Below are 19,498 nucleotides of genomic sequence, written 5' to 3' on the forward strand. Positions count from 1 at the left end.
TGTGGTTAGATGTAAACCTTTGACCATTTTATCCTGACCTGTTGCATTTCGGCTGTTAACAAATTGCTCTTGTATAGTATTGCGTATGCCGTGTAGGCGCCTAAACACCAGTGGTTTGTGGGTTCTATTCTTGCTCGGAATAAATATTTGTATTTGTACAAATATTTGTTTCTGGTTTGAATGTCTGTCCTTGTGGGTTTCCCAATTGTATCTTGGAGAGCACCTTAAGCTGTCGGTTCCGTTTGTTATCACATGCAACTGATAGCGATTGTTACTTATAGTAAGGAATATATCCGCCAACCCGCAACAGTTTTATTTTACATATAAACAAATAATTTGATAATAATTAGGGTCTAATAATATAAAAAAAAACTTAATGATGATATTTTTAATTATGTAAACTCATATGTCCATATTTAATAATATTATTATTAAGTTTTTTTATGAATGAATAATAATAGAAAAAAATTATTCTTCTATATGGAGAAAAAGGCCTATGACTACAGGGGTATGTTACAGAATGAATCATAATCGTGAACCTTAAATCCAAAAATAACACGTACAAAATTTATTTTTAAATCATTGGTTTCCATAAAAGTTTTTTAGGTCGATTTAAAAAAATATGTACACTTTCAAATATTGAACTCTTATCGTAATTGTGTTTGTCTATCTAGAACTTAGTCAATTCTTTTTCACAAGTATACTTCGATAATTTATTCTCTACTAAAATCTCTTTTTCGTGTCTCTCTTCTACCCTTATATATTAGGCAAGAATAATATATTTATAAGCTTATAATGTTACTTTTTTCCCCAATTACATTGAATATAAGAGATCAGATTGCAAAGGTTATGTTATCTAAAAGGAAAAGCCTTAAGGTTACTTACCTTAAGGTTTTTTTTCTAGATAATAAGCAGCTATATTTTGAAATGCTTATAATTTAATGTTGTCATATTTACATTGCTATTAATGAATGTTTGTTTAAAAACGTATAAGTTTTTAAGAGTTCGTTCGAGGTGCAAAATCAGCTTACGTCTTGTAAATCATATTTCCCTTCCTTTATATAGACACTTTATTACGACGGTACGTTCTAAATCAAATGATAAAATGCGCCATATTTTATGTTTCCTTTTGCAGCTCTGCGCGTATTGTCGCCTTTGTGGCTGCTGTGGTGTTTACCTTCTACCTCAATAGTTTGTTCGCTTGTTACTATCTTTTATACAATTGTTGTAGATCAAATACTATGCTACTGTTGTATGAATAGTACGACGAATGTTTATAATATATGTATTAATATCTACGATTTTATTTTTGTGTTACCCACACATTAGGAATTCTAAACATGGAGCGGTCAATTTTTGATATGATATTCAAAAATGTTTAGAATTCCTAATGTGTGGGTAACACAAAAATAAAATCGTAGATATTAAAAATAGCATGGTATCGTCTCGTGTCAAAGATTTTCATTGTAATATGAAACTTTGAATAGTTACGGGTTTCTGTAAAGAGCTCACTATAGACGGCGCCACGGTTCGCTTAAACCGAAAATAAAAATCATCATATCAAAGATTTCGCTCTAGCGGGTACATCGTTCCATAGCTTAATTGGCTAGAGCGCCGACACGGTCAGTCGGAGACGCGGGTTCGAACCCCGCTGGAGCGGTCAATTTTTGATATGATATTCAAAAATGTTTAATATATGTATTTTTAAAACTTGTTATACGTGTGTGACAGAACTGTGTTAGATACATATTTGATAAGAACATTAGGATATTATTTTCTCTAAACTCTTGTCTGTAACGAAATAGGTATCTAGTCATTTTATGTTAAAGATATTAACAATATTTTATGGAAATGATATGATTTCATGAGTTATTACCTTGTAAGATCCGAGGTTCTTCACGGAACACGCAAGGCGGACGCTGCGCCCTGCAGGCACTGTCACGTTTTGGATAACATCAGTAAATTCCGGCTCCTCCACAACTGTAATAAATATAATTCGAATAAAAATGCATGGCAATTTAATAACTTATTATATGAATGAAAACCACAAAAAACATTATATAATGATTAATGGATTCCATCTGTTCTCCTCCAAGCCTTATCGAACTGGTGAGACGTCGCAGTTATAAGGACATTTTTGTGTCAGAAGATACGATTTGTAATTTTCAAATTATCAAAGCAGAACGCTTTTAAACAAATTGAGTGGGCGATAAGGAATAATGTCGTCGTTTATCAAGCTGTGAGATAGATGGCTACTGTTCTACTCTACCCATTTTAAACGCGTTTGTCTTCGACTTGCCAAATTGGCTCTCTTTGTTATTTTTGCAAATTCGCACGTAAACTTCTGCAATAATGAGTTAACGGTTGGTCGATATTAATGATAATATAAAATATGTGCAAACGAATTGACTGGCTGAGCTGTCCGATGGTTTACTGGATAAACATTTGTCATTCTTAGAGCGGATAGGTTGAAAGGGAGTCGCGTCGAGTTGTCGTAGACTTGGCCCGGCACGAATTCCGCACACAAGCTCACCGCACTGTTTGAAGAATAAACTTGCTCAGTTGCGATAGTTCCCGCTTGTTTACGTATCACAGTCTCGTTCAAACTAACATCGCCACCTTCATTTTACAATAGGTACTGTCGCGTCATACAAACAAATAGGAATATTATTACTTTTTCATTTCAATTATACCATTTATGTTATAAGAACGATAATTGCATTTGAGTGAGTGCTAATCTAAATATCAACCGGATTCTTTTGCTATAGAAAGCCTATTTACTCGAAATAATTGTCAGTATAAACATTATAAACGTATTATTATGTTTATGTGGGTGGATAATTGGATATCAGATCCTTTTTTCTAAAACTATTTAATATTTTACAATAATGATCAGTGTGTTCATAATAATCAAAGGCCTAGATAATAGTAAAGCCTTATACGTATCATTTTGAAATCCGCACGTTATCGAGAAAGAAAACCATAGAACATGTTAGAATTAGAGAATTGAGCTACGACTCACAAGAGACCTGTAGTCATAAACATTAAAATGAGTAAGACTGCGCAGTTCATTCATTATACAAAAATATATCACATAAAACGTAAACGAGGACTATTAAACAAAAAAAAATCATAACTAAATAAGTATGAATACATGATACACATATTTCCTCAAAGAGGAGATGCTATCAGAAATCAGTATCATGACGTCAAAGTGTTATTGAACACGAACGAGAGTACTCGTCAAGATCGGTTCGGCGTCATTTTTACTTATCGTCAAGCGCCGTGAGGTTGAGAAAACTTATATTTTATTTATTACATTGCTCTACCTACTCGTACGTAGGTGGTATATAAAACTAAAGGTAAATAAAAATATCATTTTTTAAAATCTTCATTTAAAAATTATATCGACTCAAACCGAGGACGAACTTGTAAATTCCAATTTTAATGATATATTTTATTTAAATACTTTTATATGATAAATATTAATCTATTAAGAAAATTATCTCTGTATTTATGTTTCTAAAGTATTCAGTGAAAACACAATAGATAGAATTTAACCCCTTTATATGATAAAATGTTAAGATTTATAATTAATCAGTGGTTTTCAGTAGTCTTTTTTGCCATAATTTATTACAAGATAAAACATCATAAAGCAAGTTACCTAATAGTAAAATTCACTAATCTCAAGGTAGGTGTACATATTTATCGTCATTTATATTTCAAATTTAAATTTAGAAAATGATTTAGTGGTCCAGAAGTGACAAATTATAAGAAAATTCCTAAATGATAAGGGTTCATCAGAGTGCAAGCGTGGCACAAAGATACGTGACTGAAGATGAAAGCTGTTTAGCGTGTTTGCTTACCTGATCGTATTAGCTAAGCACGATGCTCCATTTTCCACCCGGTTGCCCTGACTCAACTGATGTAAATCGCGCATTCCCAACCATAACGCACCCTATTAAGCATACACGCTTCCGTCGTAGATTATATTGATTTCATATTAACGTTAATACGTAGATGGGTTTTAAACAATTTCGTTATATCTTTATGGCATAAAAGTTAGTTGAACAATTTTATTTATTTTTTACATAAAAGTAGCTTAAACTAGCTAGTCAACCTGTTTGTATAAAATTGTGTCTCTTTTTATTTTGACAATGATTCACGTCAAGAGATAAGAAATACTTTTATTTAAGATTTTGTGTATGATTTTATTAAAAAAAAAAAACGCTAGTACTTAATTATAAAATTTACTAAATTTCACAATCTTGAAATGTTAACCTACCTTTTATCTTTAATTAATGGAACACGTGAAGTCATTAAGTACGTATAAACAGACAATATTAACTATATTTCATCATGATTTCATCAGACTCTTCTTGCAATTACGTTGAAAAATCTTATAATTAATATATAGTTACATGATTTAGTACACGAAACAATCTTGCCTCTACCTAATATCTGAATTGATATAAAATAATAAAAATATAAATAAAACTATTAAAAACTATAATTAATGAATTATTTTGCAAAAATAGACCCTATTTATCATCTAAAACCCTCATATATATTCGCATTGTAGCCCCCAAAAACAATTATACTTTTTCTTAAAACAACAAATGAAGTATGGAACGTAGTTGTATTATCTTAATAACCTAAAGGAGGGACTCGTACGAACGTACATTTTAATGTAATGAGCGCGGCGAGACAAGAACTTGTGTTTGTTTCAATAATAGCGTACATTAAAATTAACCAGGGTAACGTTGGCAATAATCTTACACACCGCACGTCGATGCGGCGTGCAAAGGTATTTAGGGGTTAATTAAGAAACCGCAGACAGCGGAGCGAGGGAGGTAATCCCTTTGTCACGGAGGCCAAGACGATGCCGGCAGCCGCTGCTCGCTTAAAGCACGTATCTGTCATTAATGTAATTCCAATATTACAATATAAACTCTACCGATTTAAGTTAATAAGACGACGTCATTAATTTTTGTTAAAACATATGTGTATCAATTACAACAATTTCAAGTATGTACAACAAAAAATTGCTTTAGTTACTATAGAAATTGGTTCTACAATAAAATACGTACAAAAGAAACATAAACCGATAGAAAATATTTAATGAATTAATACTTGATAAAACAGGTAGCAATTCAAATAACAGCTAGAACTACAAATTCCTAAGCTAATAATAATGAATGGGTTTGGACCGTCAGGCTCTCGAAGCGCGTATAATCCCGTATTAAAGCTGGGCCCTTATGCAAATCAAAGGCGGTCACTCGGAAGTCATCAAGAGACTGCGGAACAAACCAGCCGCAAATTGACAGCCTTCCAGCCGCCAAATTGATTGTGGATACGCCGGCTCGTTATAATTTCTGTGACGCGCCGATGACAAATAACGTATCTTTTTACATACGATGAGGGTTCCGAAGCGTACGTTATGGTGGGGACCGATGATTTTGTTTGCACAATTAAGTCAATTACTGCATAAGTGATTATATAAAAATACTGGTATTCATTTCGAAAGCGACGCGACTCTCTAGGTTTATGTAATTAATAATCACTTAAATGTGTCAATAGTACCGCGACTTCATTTTTAAATAATTGTTTTATAAATTATCAAAACAAATTAAAATCGTTTTTTTCAAAGAATATTTTATATTTCATTTCTATACATATATATACATAAAAATGAAAAATATAATCGTATAAAGATATAAATATTTATTTGTTTCAATATGTATGTATTAGAAAGTCCAATTACTTGATGTGCTGCAGGTACTGTTATTAACTTAATCACTTAAATCTTTGATTTTTTTCTGTTTGTATACTTCTGAAAATCTACATACACAATCTACGTAGCTAATCAATTAGGATTACGGATTTTATTACTCAACGTACTTCACTCCGGTCCTCGTTGAATAAAACGACCATTGGAAAAATTCCAAATGCAACGTACATAAGTAATGTTCGCTACGTCATATTCTATCTGTACCAGTCGTTTATTTTTAAGACTTTTGGACTGAAAATTCATAAATACAAATTTTAAGTTTTACGAGTAAAACACTGATTATCGAAGCATCGTTCGCTAATGCTGCTCTATACATATTTTACACAATTTTCCAAGTTTTCGTAAATCACTTCCTCGAAAATAAACTAAATGGCTAACTTTATTCGTCCCTTGTCACAGATGTTGCTTGTAATATTCTCATATGCGATCAAATTCTTTTAAGAGATCCGCAGATAAAGTACATGGCGCGCCCTGTTTGGTCGGTTTCGGACTTTCGCTTATTTGTATGCCTTACCCTTCGCGAGGACGAGACGTGACTATTCGAGATACATAAACCCTGAGTGAATACAGAAAATAGAAATAAAGTAACATATTATTATCCTTTACTGGATGGATTCAGGAGGAATAATTATTTGTTTTCGTTCTGAGTCGCGGTGTGCTTCACCATTAATAAAGAAAGCCGATAAATGTTAATTAAAATACTACGACAAACGAATAACTTTCTTTAAAACTTCTTTATTGTTTCCAGTATTTCTATTAACATCCTTTTTTGACAAACTTTATTTGTTATCTGTCTAATTCAACCGTTTGAATCGTATAAAGTAATAGTAAAACGTCATTTTAAAATCTAATAACAAAAACGTGATACAATTCAAACGCCACAATATGTTACAATAACTTTTATCTTTCATCGCATGTTTCTCTCTCGAGCACACGCTATAAACGCGAAGAACTTGTAAAGAAATATCGTATTTTTGTAGATGCAGGGTAATGTCATGGTCAGTTAGACGGAAGTACGGAAGCAGATGTTGACAGCCATAGACGCCCCTATCGCCCTTCTGTCCGACTCTTTTAAGAAACGCCCATTCGATCTCCGCTACATTCTAATGTAACTAAAAATGCTTGAGATTATTTTTATAATAAATAATGACCAATAAAATATTTATTTTGTTTTTCATTAAATTTGTTCTAGGTTTTAGTTTTCACAAATAATGTCATCACTGCATTAATATATTATTATCTATATATTAATACGCGAAGCAAAAACTGTGTACCCGATTTTACGAAAATTACGCGGACGGAGGAGTATGAAATTACGTACACTCATAGTTTATATAGACAAGGAGTGCAGAAAGCTAATATTTTTTTTTCATCATGCATAAAAATATATTAAATCAATAAAAAAAATATTAAAACACATTCTACCACGTATTTGACACACACACGCATATATAATAATACTATTTTGTTAATTGTCAAAGTCTGTAGTCAAAATGAAATTTTTTCAAAAGGTTCTTTATTTTCATTATTTTTGGTCTTCTTTAATCAAAATTTTCGATAATGGTCGAATTTCGACCTCTGGACGACTAGTAGTAAAACTAATGAGTTCAATTTTGTTATAGGTTTTTTTGTGTTATTACAGTGATCTCTTTATGTAATACTAGTCAGAAATGATTTTTTTCTGGTTTATATAGTTATATCATAAATAATTACGCGCCTCATACTCGGCCCTAATTCAGATGTATCTGTGAACAAAAGATCAGACCACGACAAACGTCTGTCATATACAAGAAATTTTGTCATCTCCCCGCACATGACCAATATTTGTAGGTATCGATTTATCGAACACAATCGCCATCGCATTAGCCAGTTGCTAACGATTATTAACTGCGTTCCGTGTTGTTGTGTATAAAATTGATTAGATTATCAAGAAAAAAAAAATCGAAGATACATAGCAATGGAATTTCAGTTCTCGAATCTACGTACATAAAAGTATTTTTTAAATCTTTTTATGTAAAAATAAATAGCTTTAAGCGAAAATATATTTTTGTAGAATGCTTTACTTTTGTGTCATAAAAATTATATTGAGTAGGTTATAAGTTACATACAAGTTATTGTAAGTAAAATATGTTTAATAGATAAATATCATTAAATCGGAAAAAATTCGTATTTTGCCCTGTTGCCGCTATCCAAATAATGTTTCCAGTGCGTGAAATTACCGTGTCGAGTCGGCGTCATAAATTTTAACCAAATTGTTCAGTTTTTTACAAACAGGCCTCTTAAATTTTCTTTTATATAAATGTCTACATCCAACCTTAATTATTTACCGTATAAAAATGTCATACTTCATTTCGTACAGTTAGTTAAATCTAAGTATTTGTATTTACAATAACTTAGTACATAAATATTTTTATTTGAAATCACTTCTTTGTGATTGCTTGACAAATTCACGGCGTGATGCAAATAATTAATACAATTTTAATTTAATATCTTCGATAAATTAAAAATGTATAATGTTGTTTTATTGGTACAATATGAGATGCGCGATGTATTTTTAGACATAAAGGCAATAGTTAACTTAATAATTACGTAAAATTTCATTGACAACAAAACTATTAAATGGTTCACAAATATCATCCTTGTTTTTTTTAAGCATACCGTTCTGTCTCTTTAATAGTCAATGTACGTATTATGAAATTGTATAATCACATAAAACAAACGTTCAGTAAATTGTTTCATTGAATAAAAATACTCGCGTATTGCTGAATGGTAAGGAAAAAATATTTCCAATAAAATTTATACTATATTTCAGTATTAAATTTGTTTCGGAATTCAAAATTAAGCTATCATTTAAATTGCAACAACACAAATATTTGAACGAGTCGCTATTTAACATAATACAGTTTCTTAAGCCTGATCACTAATTGAACAAGTGTTTTGAGGCTCACGGGCGTAAGGCGTAAGTCGAGAGATCTAATTAAAGCACCTACCGCGGTGTGCCACAGAACCCCAGTCAGAGCCTATTATCACGCCTCCACCTCCTATTAGCATTGTCTCCTCGAGGGCGATACTTATCTTTATTTAAATTCACTTCTTGGTAATTGGGTTGACGAGTCGACAACGTGATTTGCATTGATGCGAATTGGCCAGTATATCCGGATCCCCTAACTTTCAAGACCCTCATAATTTGTTTTATTGCTTTTATAAAACCGGTTTCACGACTGATACTGCCTTAAATAAACGCTAATAAATAATAGGACAATAATACACAGAGAGAGACTTTGTCGGATCACAACACTACATTCGAACACGCTCACGGCCATAAAAAAACCAGCTCGCTACAATTATTTACGTTGTACGTTGCACACAGTGTTTTGTGTCGTTTTATTCAGTACCATATAGAAATGTGAAATTTATGATTCGTAAAAATATAAGAGGATAATAATGTACCTACGTGCCCTGATATTATGGGTGTAGTTCGCACGGTCGGAGTGCTCAAACCGGAGATGTTGTACCACTTTTGATAGCGACTGCGTATGAGTGCAGTCAAAGAGGATGCGCTTGGTTATTTCTCATTAAGGCACACGCGATAAAATCACACAGAGTCGTTGCCTCATTAAAATCTTCTGGTGCGCGCATCTGTAAGCCTTTTGTGAAGGCAGTAACGCGGCGCTCTCGACGCCTTTCACGTGTCATTTCGGGCACAATGCCGCATGGCAAGGGACGCCCGCCCCGCCTTACAATTTTTGCTGTGACATGCCGGGGTGCTTTTCATTAGTTTATCGAAGAATATTCAATTTGTTTCAATTTCGAATTATGTCAAAGTTCTGAGCTTTATGCTTACCTGTTTAGTAGTTTGTTCTTTGCTTTGAAAAAGCAATTATGCTTTCTCTCAGCTTAGGTAAGGATATATTTTATAATTGTGTTTACATATTATATAATAATAGTATAAATTGAACTTAATTTATTGTAATTATGTTGTAAATATTTTTTTTATGTATATAAATATGTCTCAGCTATTATAACCTAACGTAACTTTTGGTTTTAACAAATCTATAGATTATTTTCTTATTATTTATGGTTTAAATACATATTCCTTACTAGGGATACTTTTAGTAATGTTGCAATAAGATAATATTTAACCTATTGGGTGAAATATAAAAATGAGCAAACTTTAAGCTAAAATTTTGGTACTACGTGGCAGTTCAATATTTAACGTAGCCCACTTTGCATATTCACAAGGCGGGTTACCACTAACCTACCGACTTGGAATGGTAATGTCGCCCATTAAACGTACATCGTGCTAAGCGTTCAACAAAAGTTAGAGCTATTATTACTAACTTCTTTACGCTTAAATATCAATCAGTAAATTTGATATATTTGTTATTGTTCATATTTACTTTCAATTTAAAATTCTTAATATAATTTTTTAACATTAGACAAGTCTACTTGACTTTTTTTTTTTAATATTACGCTTCAGCCTATAATATCACACTACTAGACATAGGCCTCTTTCCCCATGTAGGAGAAGGATCAGAGCTTAATCCATCACGCTGCTCCAATGCGGGTTGGCAGATATATTCCCTACTATGAGTAACGATCGCTATCAGGTGTACATGACAACAACCGGGACCGACAGCTTAATGTGCTCTCCGAGGCACGGCGGCAAGACCTACAAGGACTGCACAAACACCCAGACCACGGCAAACACCTGTATGGCCAATACAAATGTTTGTCATGCGCGGGGATCGAACCCGCAATCGCCAGCGCAACAGGTACAATCCATGGCTGTGACCGTTGCGCCAACGCAGCGTTTTAAATATTAACAATAGTTTATTAAACATTATACATATTTACATTTCACAACTTAAGAACTAAATATTTACAGATAGTTTTGGATAAATCATCTCCGCGTGGACTTGTGCCAAGAATGCTTGCAGCATTTCCCCTTTGAATCGCTATGCCGATTCTCTGGGCAAAAAATGCACCAGCCCTCTTGTCACCAGTGGAGGCAATAAAGCGAGGAGTTATCTCATTTAAAAAAATGTTTTCACACATTTATTAATTCATTTCGGTTGATTAAGCCGGAAAGTCTCGATTAAACTCTATGCCTTTTACTGAGGCGTAGGATATTTACAAATTGTTTTAGTACAGTACAAGAAATTCTATAATTAATGCAAAATAAGTGCTACTGTTTTAAAATACCCACTGAATTACTTGTTCTTCGTTTCATTTTAGCAATTATTGAATTTATGACTTTTACTTAGTATAATGACTTTTGACATTTTTTAACCGACTTCAAAAAAGGAGGTTGCTCAATTCGACTGTGTATATATATTTTTTTTTATGTATGTTCGGGGATAACTTCGTCGTTCTTTTTATGAAACGATTTTGATTATTCTTTTTTGTTGGAAAGGAGATATTCCAGGGGTGGTACCATGATAAGGCAGCTAAGATCTGGTGATGGAATCCTAGAGAAATCGAAAATCGTAGTGACGACTAGTGCGTTTGTTGATTTTTTTCGTCAATTTACGTTGTATTACTTGTCTATGTAATTGAAGTCGGTTTTTTTCGTTCGCAAACAAACATAATTATTATACAAAGACTTTTTTTTTAATATATATAATTAATATACATCCACGGGCTTTTGAATATATACAAAGACTTTAATACTGTACCACTAAACCGTGACTTAGTATGTGATACGTAATAACTAATTACTTCTTATATTTGCTAATAAAAACACTAGAAATTACTGGTAAATTGAAAATGAATGTACCGAAAAATGGATAGCCCTAATTAAAAATTAAAAAAAAAAAACTATATTTTATCTAATTACAAAGACTTTTGATTCACGTGTTAATTGTGTCATTGTTGTGCTTTTAAACCATAATTTTGATTAAAGTGCTATAAACTTATTAGTTTAGAGAATTTTCGCCTCAAAATTAATCTATTTTTATCTTCCACTAAAGCATCTCACCTAGCAAATATAAATTTTAATTTTCTAAAACATAAGCGGAAGATTTATCTCCTTATTTAGTCCTCTTCCAAAGGTTGCCTGGAAGAGATCGCTGTATTAACGATAAGGCCGCCTGTTGCAACTGATGCAAATTCTATTTTTATATATCATTTGTAATACTGTTAAAACCTTGTGTTGGTATGCGAAAGTATAAATAAGGTTTTCTAAATAAAATATATTTTTATTTTAATAATGGGTTTCTTGTCTAATACTGTAAAGTTTAGCATTTTTCATTTCATTTTATTTACTAATATTGCGTATTTCGGTTAAAATTTAATTGTGTTCGTAGTGATTATATGTAGTAGTATGTATTTTATGTAGTTTTCACTACAGTACGTTACGCACCCTCGACCCGTCTACCGATACCTGGGCGCCGCCCTACGTGCACAATCATTACGACTCAGATACAAATATTGACTGCGGCGTTGCTGCCGCTGCCACATAATTACTAGGAGGGAAAGTTTGTTGACAGAGAGCCACTTAATTTGACGCTGTAACGAATAGGTAGTTACTTTGTTAGTTTTTTAAGCTAATTATTTTTATTGCATCACTGCTGCTTTACAAGGCAAAAAATTGATTTTAACGACTCTGTTTTTTATGAAAACGAAAACAAAAGACATGCTTGAAAACTGGAAATGGTTTAACATCGTACACGTTATTTACACTGTAAGCTTGAATTCAGCCTATAACATGCCACTGCTTGGCATGTGCCTCTTTCTCCATGTAGGAGAAGTATCGGAGCTTAATCCACCACACTGTTCCTCTTCGGGTTGGCGGATGTGTACCCTATTATGAGTAATGATTGCTACAAGGTATTTATCATGAAAGCTGAGACCGACGGCATAACGTGATCATGTGTAAACTTGTATGTAGTCGATCTTTAGTAAATATAGTTACGTATTACGCATACGTCTGTCGTCGAGAACGGATCGTTATCTGTTTCAAGTAAAGGAAACTGGCTTTTCTACGAAAGAACCACCCAACGGTATGTTCACCTCCCCTCCTGTGTCCCCCGTCGCGACTTCTCCTTTTTGCGTTATTTCATTTTTCTTTGCCAACGTGCACCTGCTAGTTAGCTGCCGCGGGCTCTCATTGCTCGTACAATGTTAACTGGACGCTCTTTCATAAAGAAGGTATAAAATGCTATCTCACATTTCACTTTTATTTCAATAAAAAATATGCCAATTGCATTACGTATGAAACTACTGATCTTGAAACGCTACGAAATATAAATTGGTTCTTACACTATAACTAGACTAGCGTCAAGAGATAGAGAGAGATATTTCGTTTCAAATACAAGCCCTTGTGTTGTGTGGATGAAGTTTAAATACAGATGTCAATGGAAAAGAAGAGAATGGGGCTGAAGAACTTCTTGAAAATGCCTGCTGATTTATTTGTATTACTTAAAAACAGGCAATCAGTATACTTTGGAACGCTTAAACTTTAAAACATACGTATATATTACATCTATACATCTATACACTGTACATATACCAAAATAACATTTTTAAAATTTTTTTGTCTGTTTGTCGGTCTGTCTGTATGTTTGTCCGTTTTTCCGGCTAATCTCTCAAACGGCTGGACTGATTTTAAATGGACTTTCACTGACAGATAGCTGATATAGCAAGGAGTAACATAGCCTACTTTTATTGTAGAAATTTGTTTATTTTATAACTGCGAACTGAACAATATTTTTTTTTGTTAAATTTCACGCGGACGAAGTCGCGTGCTCAGCTAGTATATTTAATAATTCGTACGTCAGCGCATTTTGTTTTACTAAGTTGTGTAAGAAAGGGAGTAATTTAAAATAAAAAATGAGTAAAACTTTTACGTTATTACAGTATAGTATTAAATAATTCTTGCTATTTGAGCATTTTTATGGAGCTGCTAGAATTTATTGTTAACGATACAGTAGACGCTGTATCACAAAAAAATAAAGTTGGTGTAGCGTCACGCGTACGAAATAAAATAACAACGGCAACATGGTGCGGATGGGCATGATACATATTTGAATACATTACCGAACACGCAGATAATACTAGGGACATGCCATAGGTATTCATAACGCCTACTCGCACTGCGCTCGAATACAGATACAGGCATCTATCGACCGACAACTTTTTATCTTATCGATAACCATAAAGTATAAGCCTTCTCTATTAGATTCCATTAAATACCTATATGAAAGAAGTACATAAAACGTGGAAAAAATAATAAAATTTAACTGAAATCGAGACATATATGTATGTACCCGTACTTCGATATTCGTGATAATTCTTAAGGTGTTGCTCTCGTAATTGCTTTTGCTCGTGTAATTGCTCTCGTTCCAAGTGTGTATCTCGTTATTAATAATTGTGTTTGCTGGCAAAGGAAAAAACCGACTTCAATTACATCGACAAGTAGATAATACAACGTAGGTAGACCAAAAGATAGTCAAGTAAATACTCATTATCAAAGATTACTCCAAAAGCTGTAATCAGATGTTGATGAAATTTAAATGTGACCACATTACAAACATCAGCTTTCGATTCAAAATCGATACATCCAGTAAAAAGTTAGGCGGATTTTCGAGGGTTTCCCTCGATTTCTCTGGGATCCCATCATCAGATCCTGGTTTACTCATCGAAGTTTCGAAGTGAGTAACCTCCTTCTTTTTTGAAGTTGGTTAAAAAGAGGAATATGCTGTAGTATGAATGTAAAAACAACAAGAAATCTTGATAAAACATAAACTATAAAGACCAACATTATGAAATGGAAAGAAGACAAAAAATTATGAAAAGGATTCTCTTTATGTTCTGACTCAAACTTGTTTAATTTTGCCTTTCGTTACCTTTGTTAGAATTATCATCGATCAGTTTAGTAGAGCGCTAGTGAAGTATTCCAAACTGTGCACTTATTTTTCGCATACATAATTTTTTTCGACCTATTCAGTTATCACATTAAAAAGAAACACATCTATCTCATAAGTACCCGTCATGTTAGTTGAGTTAGCTAAGAGTTGTTATATCGACAATGGATCTATGGTTGATAAAAACCTTCCTCAAGTCTTTACAATATTTAGGATTTTTACACTCTGAGACTACCAAATTCGTAGACTAGAGTTCAGTCTGGCCTTTTGCGGACCATTATTTATATTAAGAAGACTTAAAAAATTAAAAATTCATACACAAGAGACTGAAAAAATCCCTTCTTCGAGTTAACAAAGCAAAGTAAAAAAAAAAAAAAAAAAACAAATAGCTTAAACTTTAATTAAAGCTATTTTATATTCGATTATTATGATTATTGGACATATCGTATCTTAAAAAAAGTAAACTACATATCAGGTTGTTAACTTGGGCAATAATACAAAATAAAGCACTTTCGTGGAAAATAAGGGCAATAACTTGAACATTGAACTCTATTTAGAGTGTGTTCAAAAACCATTTATCCAAAGTTTAATAAGACTATATTATTTTTGGAAATTGAAAATAATTCTATGGAACGTTCATATATAAATTTAATAACAAAATAATGTAAATTTCCAATGTAGTATGTTAAATTCCAATTACATATGATCTTTTGTAAGATGATGTTTCATCCGTACCTTATTACAGATTCTGTGGAGAAATCAGCGGTAAAAATGAATTTATCATGTAAAATAATATATGTATGGCAAGCTCGTTCTCGGATCCTTCTCTTTGATTCCTTGTAAACACGTACATTGTGTCTCAGACGTGTTGGCAGCGCTTATTCCTTTAATATAAGAAAATGTTACGCATAAAATGTTTGTTACATTTCCAAATGAACGAACACCGACACATTTCTATTTTTACCTCATGAACGGCAAATGTAACGAGTTATTTCTTTGAATTCGAACATAAAGACAATTGAAGTTATTCGAGATTACTGATTAATTGTTTCTTTAAACAAATAAGTAAGCAACTTTTGTCTTAAGCAACTTATTTCGAATAATTTTATTTATTATAATAACAAAGTACAGTCCTATTAATTTAATAAACTATATTGATTAATTTTGTTTCTAACTTTAGACAATTAAAAAATCGTACTTAAAGTAATCGTACTACTACTACACTTCAAATACATTGATGGGAGTCTTAAGCTACGGAGATTAGACGGGGCTTGTCACCTTACGAAGGGCCCCTCATAAAGCCGAGTACCTCTTCAGACAAGCCCCTTCTCTCCGGAACAACATTTGTGAGCAAATATAATTCTAACAAAATATGCAGAACTCCTTCAAATTGACTTTAATAGACGAACACATGAAGCTTTTTGTTACGAAACTCTACCGGTTGTGTATCATACTCAAAGACCTGTAAAAAGCGATTATATTACCGCACAACCTGTCATGTAATGAACTCAGTCGTCGACAGTACAGGCATACGTATTTTAATATTACATTCCTCGTGAACATCTTATACGTATGCAAATTAAGCGGCGTGTTCAAGGCGGGCCCAGAAAAGGAATTCGTAAAATCCTGTGGACAAATCCATGCTACGGTTCAAACATAGCGATACATGAACGCATTTTATTACAATTGTGTTTTATATAGAAAGACATAAGATTTTTATATTAAAAAGAACTTATTTTGCATTCTTTAAAGCGATATTTCATACAACGATCATAGAAACTGTCCTCGCACTGTCGCATAAAAAGGACAACTGTATTAAAAGAATTTAAAGATTTTAGACCAAATTCTCAAGATAAAAAGTAAACAATAATATAAATATCTACTACTAGCAGATGCATACGTTTATCACCAGATAAATAGGCTTATCTTCAGTTCGCTCATGGAACAAGTACTGGTTCAAAATATGAACATCTACAAAAAATATACCGACACATAAACATACTAGTAGTTCATATTATACAGAGTTTCGTAAGTATCATTTTGTACAGAGTTTGGTGGAGTAAAAACATCACACAAAGTTGGCTAGACTCATAGATAACAATAGCTCAAACACGCAAGAATTTCAACACTGCATCAGGAAGAACAGCGTGGGAGTCTCTACCAGGTAGATAGGCGACATAAAAAAAATTCACATGAAGGTTAGAAATGCATGGGGAAGTTCTTTGCCGGTAAAGCAACAAGCCTTAAAAATTGCCAATTTCGTAGTGGACAAATTGAAAGACTGTTTTAAAATTGGTAATAATTTACAAATGAAGTACCTGTACTCCATAAAAATGCAAATATGTATCGATGGAAAGGTTGAGAGCAAGCGAATAATTAGAAATGTTCAGGCGCAGCATCCGCGAGTGATTGATGTAGTGGAAGTCGGTTACCGCTTCCCGCTTCACGGCCCGCTATCGCTGTAGCGACAACTTGGAGACATTAAGAATATTTAAATTGTTAATACCAGCCTTGTACTGAATACTTATTTACTGAAACTTTGACCCTTTTGTAATTACCACGTTTCCCGAATAATATACAAATGAAAAAAAAATTTGCGCTTAAATTTTAACTTGTTAGGTTTTTATGGATGATAAAAAATAATCTTAACGTTTTTTTGTTTGTTTATTCATTATACAGTACTAACAAGTAGTACATACAATAACAAATCATTATAAATCATCATTACAGCCTATACAGTCCACTGCTGGACATAGGCCTCCACAAGTTTACGCCAAAAATAGCGTGAACTTATGTGTTGCCTACTGTGTGTGTGGCCTAGGTCTAGGAGTGAGATATTACAGGCAGAGTGTGATATGTTAATATTTACTAATAGTAAATAAATCATATTATACTCATAGAGAAATAATTATTTGAAGTATTTTATAAGGGTAATGTAATTGTAGTAATTTGCATAAGCAGTAAGTACTTAGTAATTGCTGTATTGTGACTTAGCAAAGTACAATCTGTTATTTGAATAAGACTTAAAATAGAATAAATGTCATAAAAACATAGTCGTTCAATGTTCAAACATTAAAATCATGAAGAAGCTATCAAGTTGATAGAATCTAAACGAAAATCGTTGGTAAGGTGTTAAGTAGTAGAAGGGGCTATGGGCAAAACACATGAAATCATGTGACTGTACTGTGTGGCTACGGTACTAAAGAATATAGCCACCCTCTCTCTTCCCGTGGGTGTCGTAATGATAAATAAAATATTAATTATAATTAAAAATATAAATAAACATTGTTTTACAAAAATTTCGCTGTTCACGTATTAACATTTATATTGTGATATGAAGGCAAATTTAAAACGTCAACTTTGAAAACAAACTGTACTCATAATAGGACAAATCTTGAAATTTTTACGACCTAAAAATACAAACGAAACAATATAAAATCTTCCACAAAATAAATTTGTGTTTTGGGTATTTGGGTATCCCCAAGATTTAAAATATTTATATAGTGAAATGTACAGTAAGATGGTAACTATATTCTTTCTTTAGTGTAAATTGTAATTTGCGCTTGATAAGCTTTAACTGTTTAATATAATATTATAAGATAGAAAAAATGAAAATTTTAATTCAATAAATTGAAAGTGTAAAATATATGAACGTAAAACTAACAGAAAAACTCATTTCAACACATTTCTTTTTTTTAAACTGACCCCACCACTTCGCTGGGCGTCTCCTCGTGACTTTGTGACTTTTTATACTTTTGACTAAATTGTCTTGTGTATTCTTAGTAATGACTATTTAGGATTTATTTTATGTTTACTTTATTGCTCGTTGGCTGCTAGTGTGTACTGGGTGAGCAGGATAATATCGATTACTATAGTTTGCGAACAGCGGCAGCGTAACCTCTTAAACTATGTTTTCAAACTACCCACTTTTTAAGTCAAAGTTAAGTTAAGTTTAAGTTTACTTCATATTATCTTTGTCTTATCATCTTCATTATAATGTTAAACTTTAACTGATAAGGATTAATGATATACCGCAATAATAGTGCTTATAAATTACTTTAAAATTTTAGTGAATTTTTGTCCTTATATTTTACTTTACTTTCTATTGACAATTTTCTGACTGAAAACCTTATATTACCGAAATTAAATAGCATCCACAACATCTAATCATATAATATTATTTCTACTGTTGAAAGTTATTCGACAAACCTATAAATAGACTCAAAAAGTTTACCTCATTATATATAAAGGTCACATACAAGTCACCGAACAAATCAAAGTTGGATAGTATTTATATTGAAAATATTAATTTAAATCTGAAATTAGAGCAATCTTTTAAGCGCTAAAAATATCCACGATAGTATAAAAAAGAATGAATAAAAAAACTAAGTTTAAAAAAACCAACTTCAAAGACTAAAAAGCATAAAATCTTTATTAATATTATAAAGCTGAAGAGTATGTTTGTTTGTTTGTTTGAACGCGCTAATTTTAGGAACTTCTAGTCCGATTTTAAAAATTATTCAGTGTTAAATAGCCCATTTATCGAGGAAGGCTATAGGCTATCATCACGCTAAGACCAATAGGAGTGGAGCACCAATGGAGAATGTTTCAAAATTGGGATTTTTTTTCCTTTTCAGAGCTTCCGCTGCGTGCACTGCGTAAACAGTTAAAGTTTCACAAATGATTAAAGTTAGCGTTAGTCCAAAGTTACTATTCCACGCGGACGAAGTCGCAGGCAGAAGCTAGTAACTTAATAAATATTTATAATTTGAAACACGTTTTCTTAACAAAACCTACTTACTACCTTTTATAAAATACTATTATTTATATGTGCTACCTA

At 32.4% G+C, this 19,498-nt stretch overlaps 1 protein-coding gene across 1 annotated transcript in view; it reads right to left on the bottom strand.

The window, feature by feature from the left end:
* The window catches only part of LOC123653445 (lachesin-like), a 103,155-nt gene that overhangs the window by 16,257 nt on the left and 67,400 nt on the right, over positions 1–19,498 (bottom strand). The window contains exon 2 of the mRNA XM_045589446.1: positions 1,877–1,980. Coding sequence (XP_045445402.1) covers positions 1,877–1,980 — 104 coding nt within the window. The remainder of the gene's footprint in view (positions 1–1,876; positions 1,981–19,498) is intronic.

Source organism: Melitaea cinxia, chromosome 1, assembly GCF_905220565.1.
Source record: "Melitaea cinxia chromosome 1, ilMelCinx1.1, whole genome shotgun sequence".
In the NCBI taxonomy this organism is placed as follows: Eukaryota; Metazoa; Arthropoda; class Insecta; order Lepidoptera; family Nymphalidae; genus Melitaea; species Melitaea cinxia.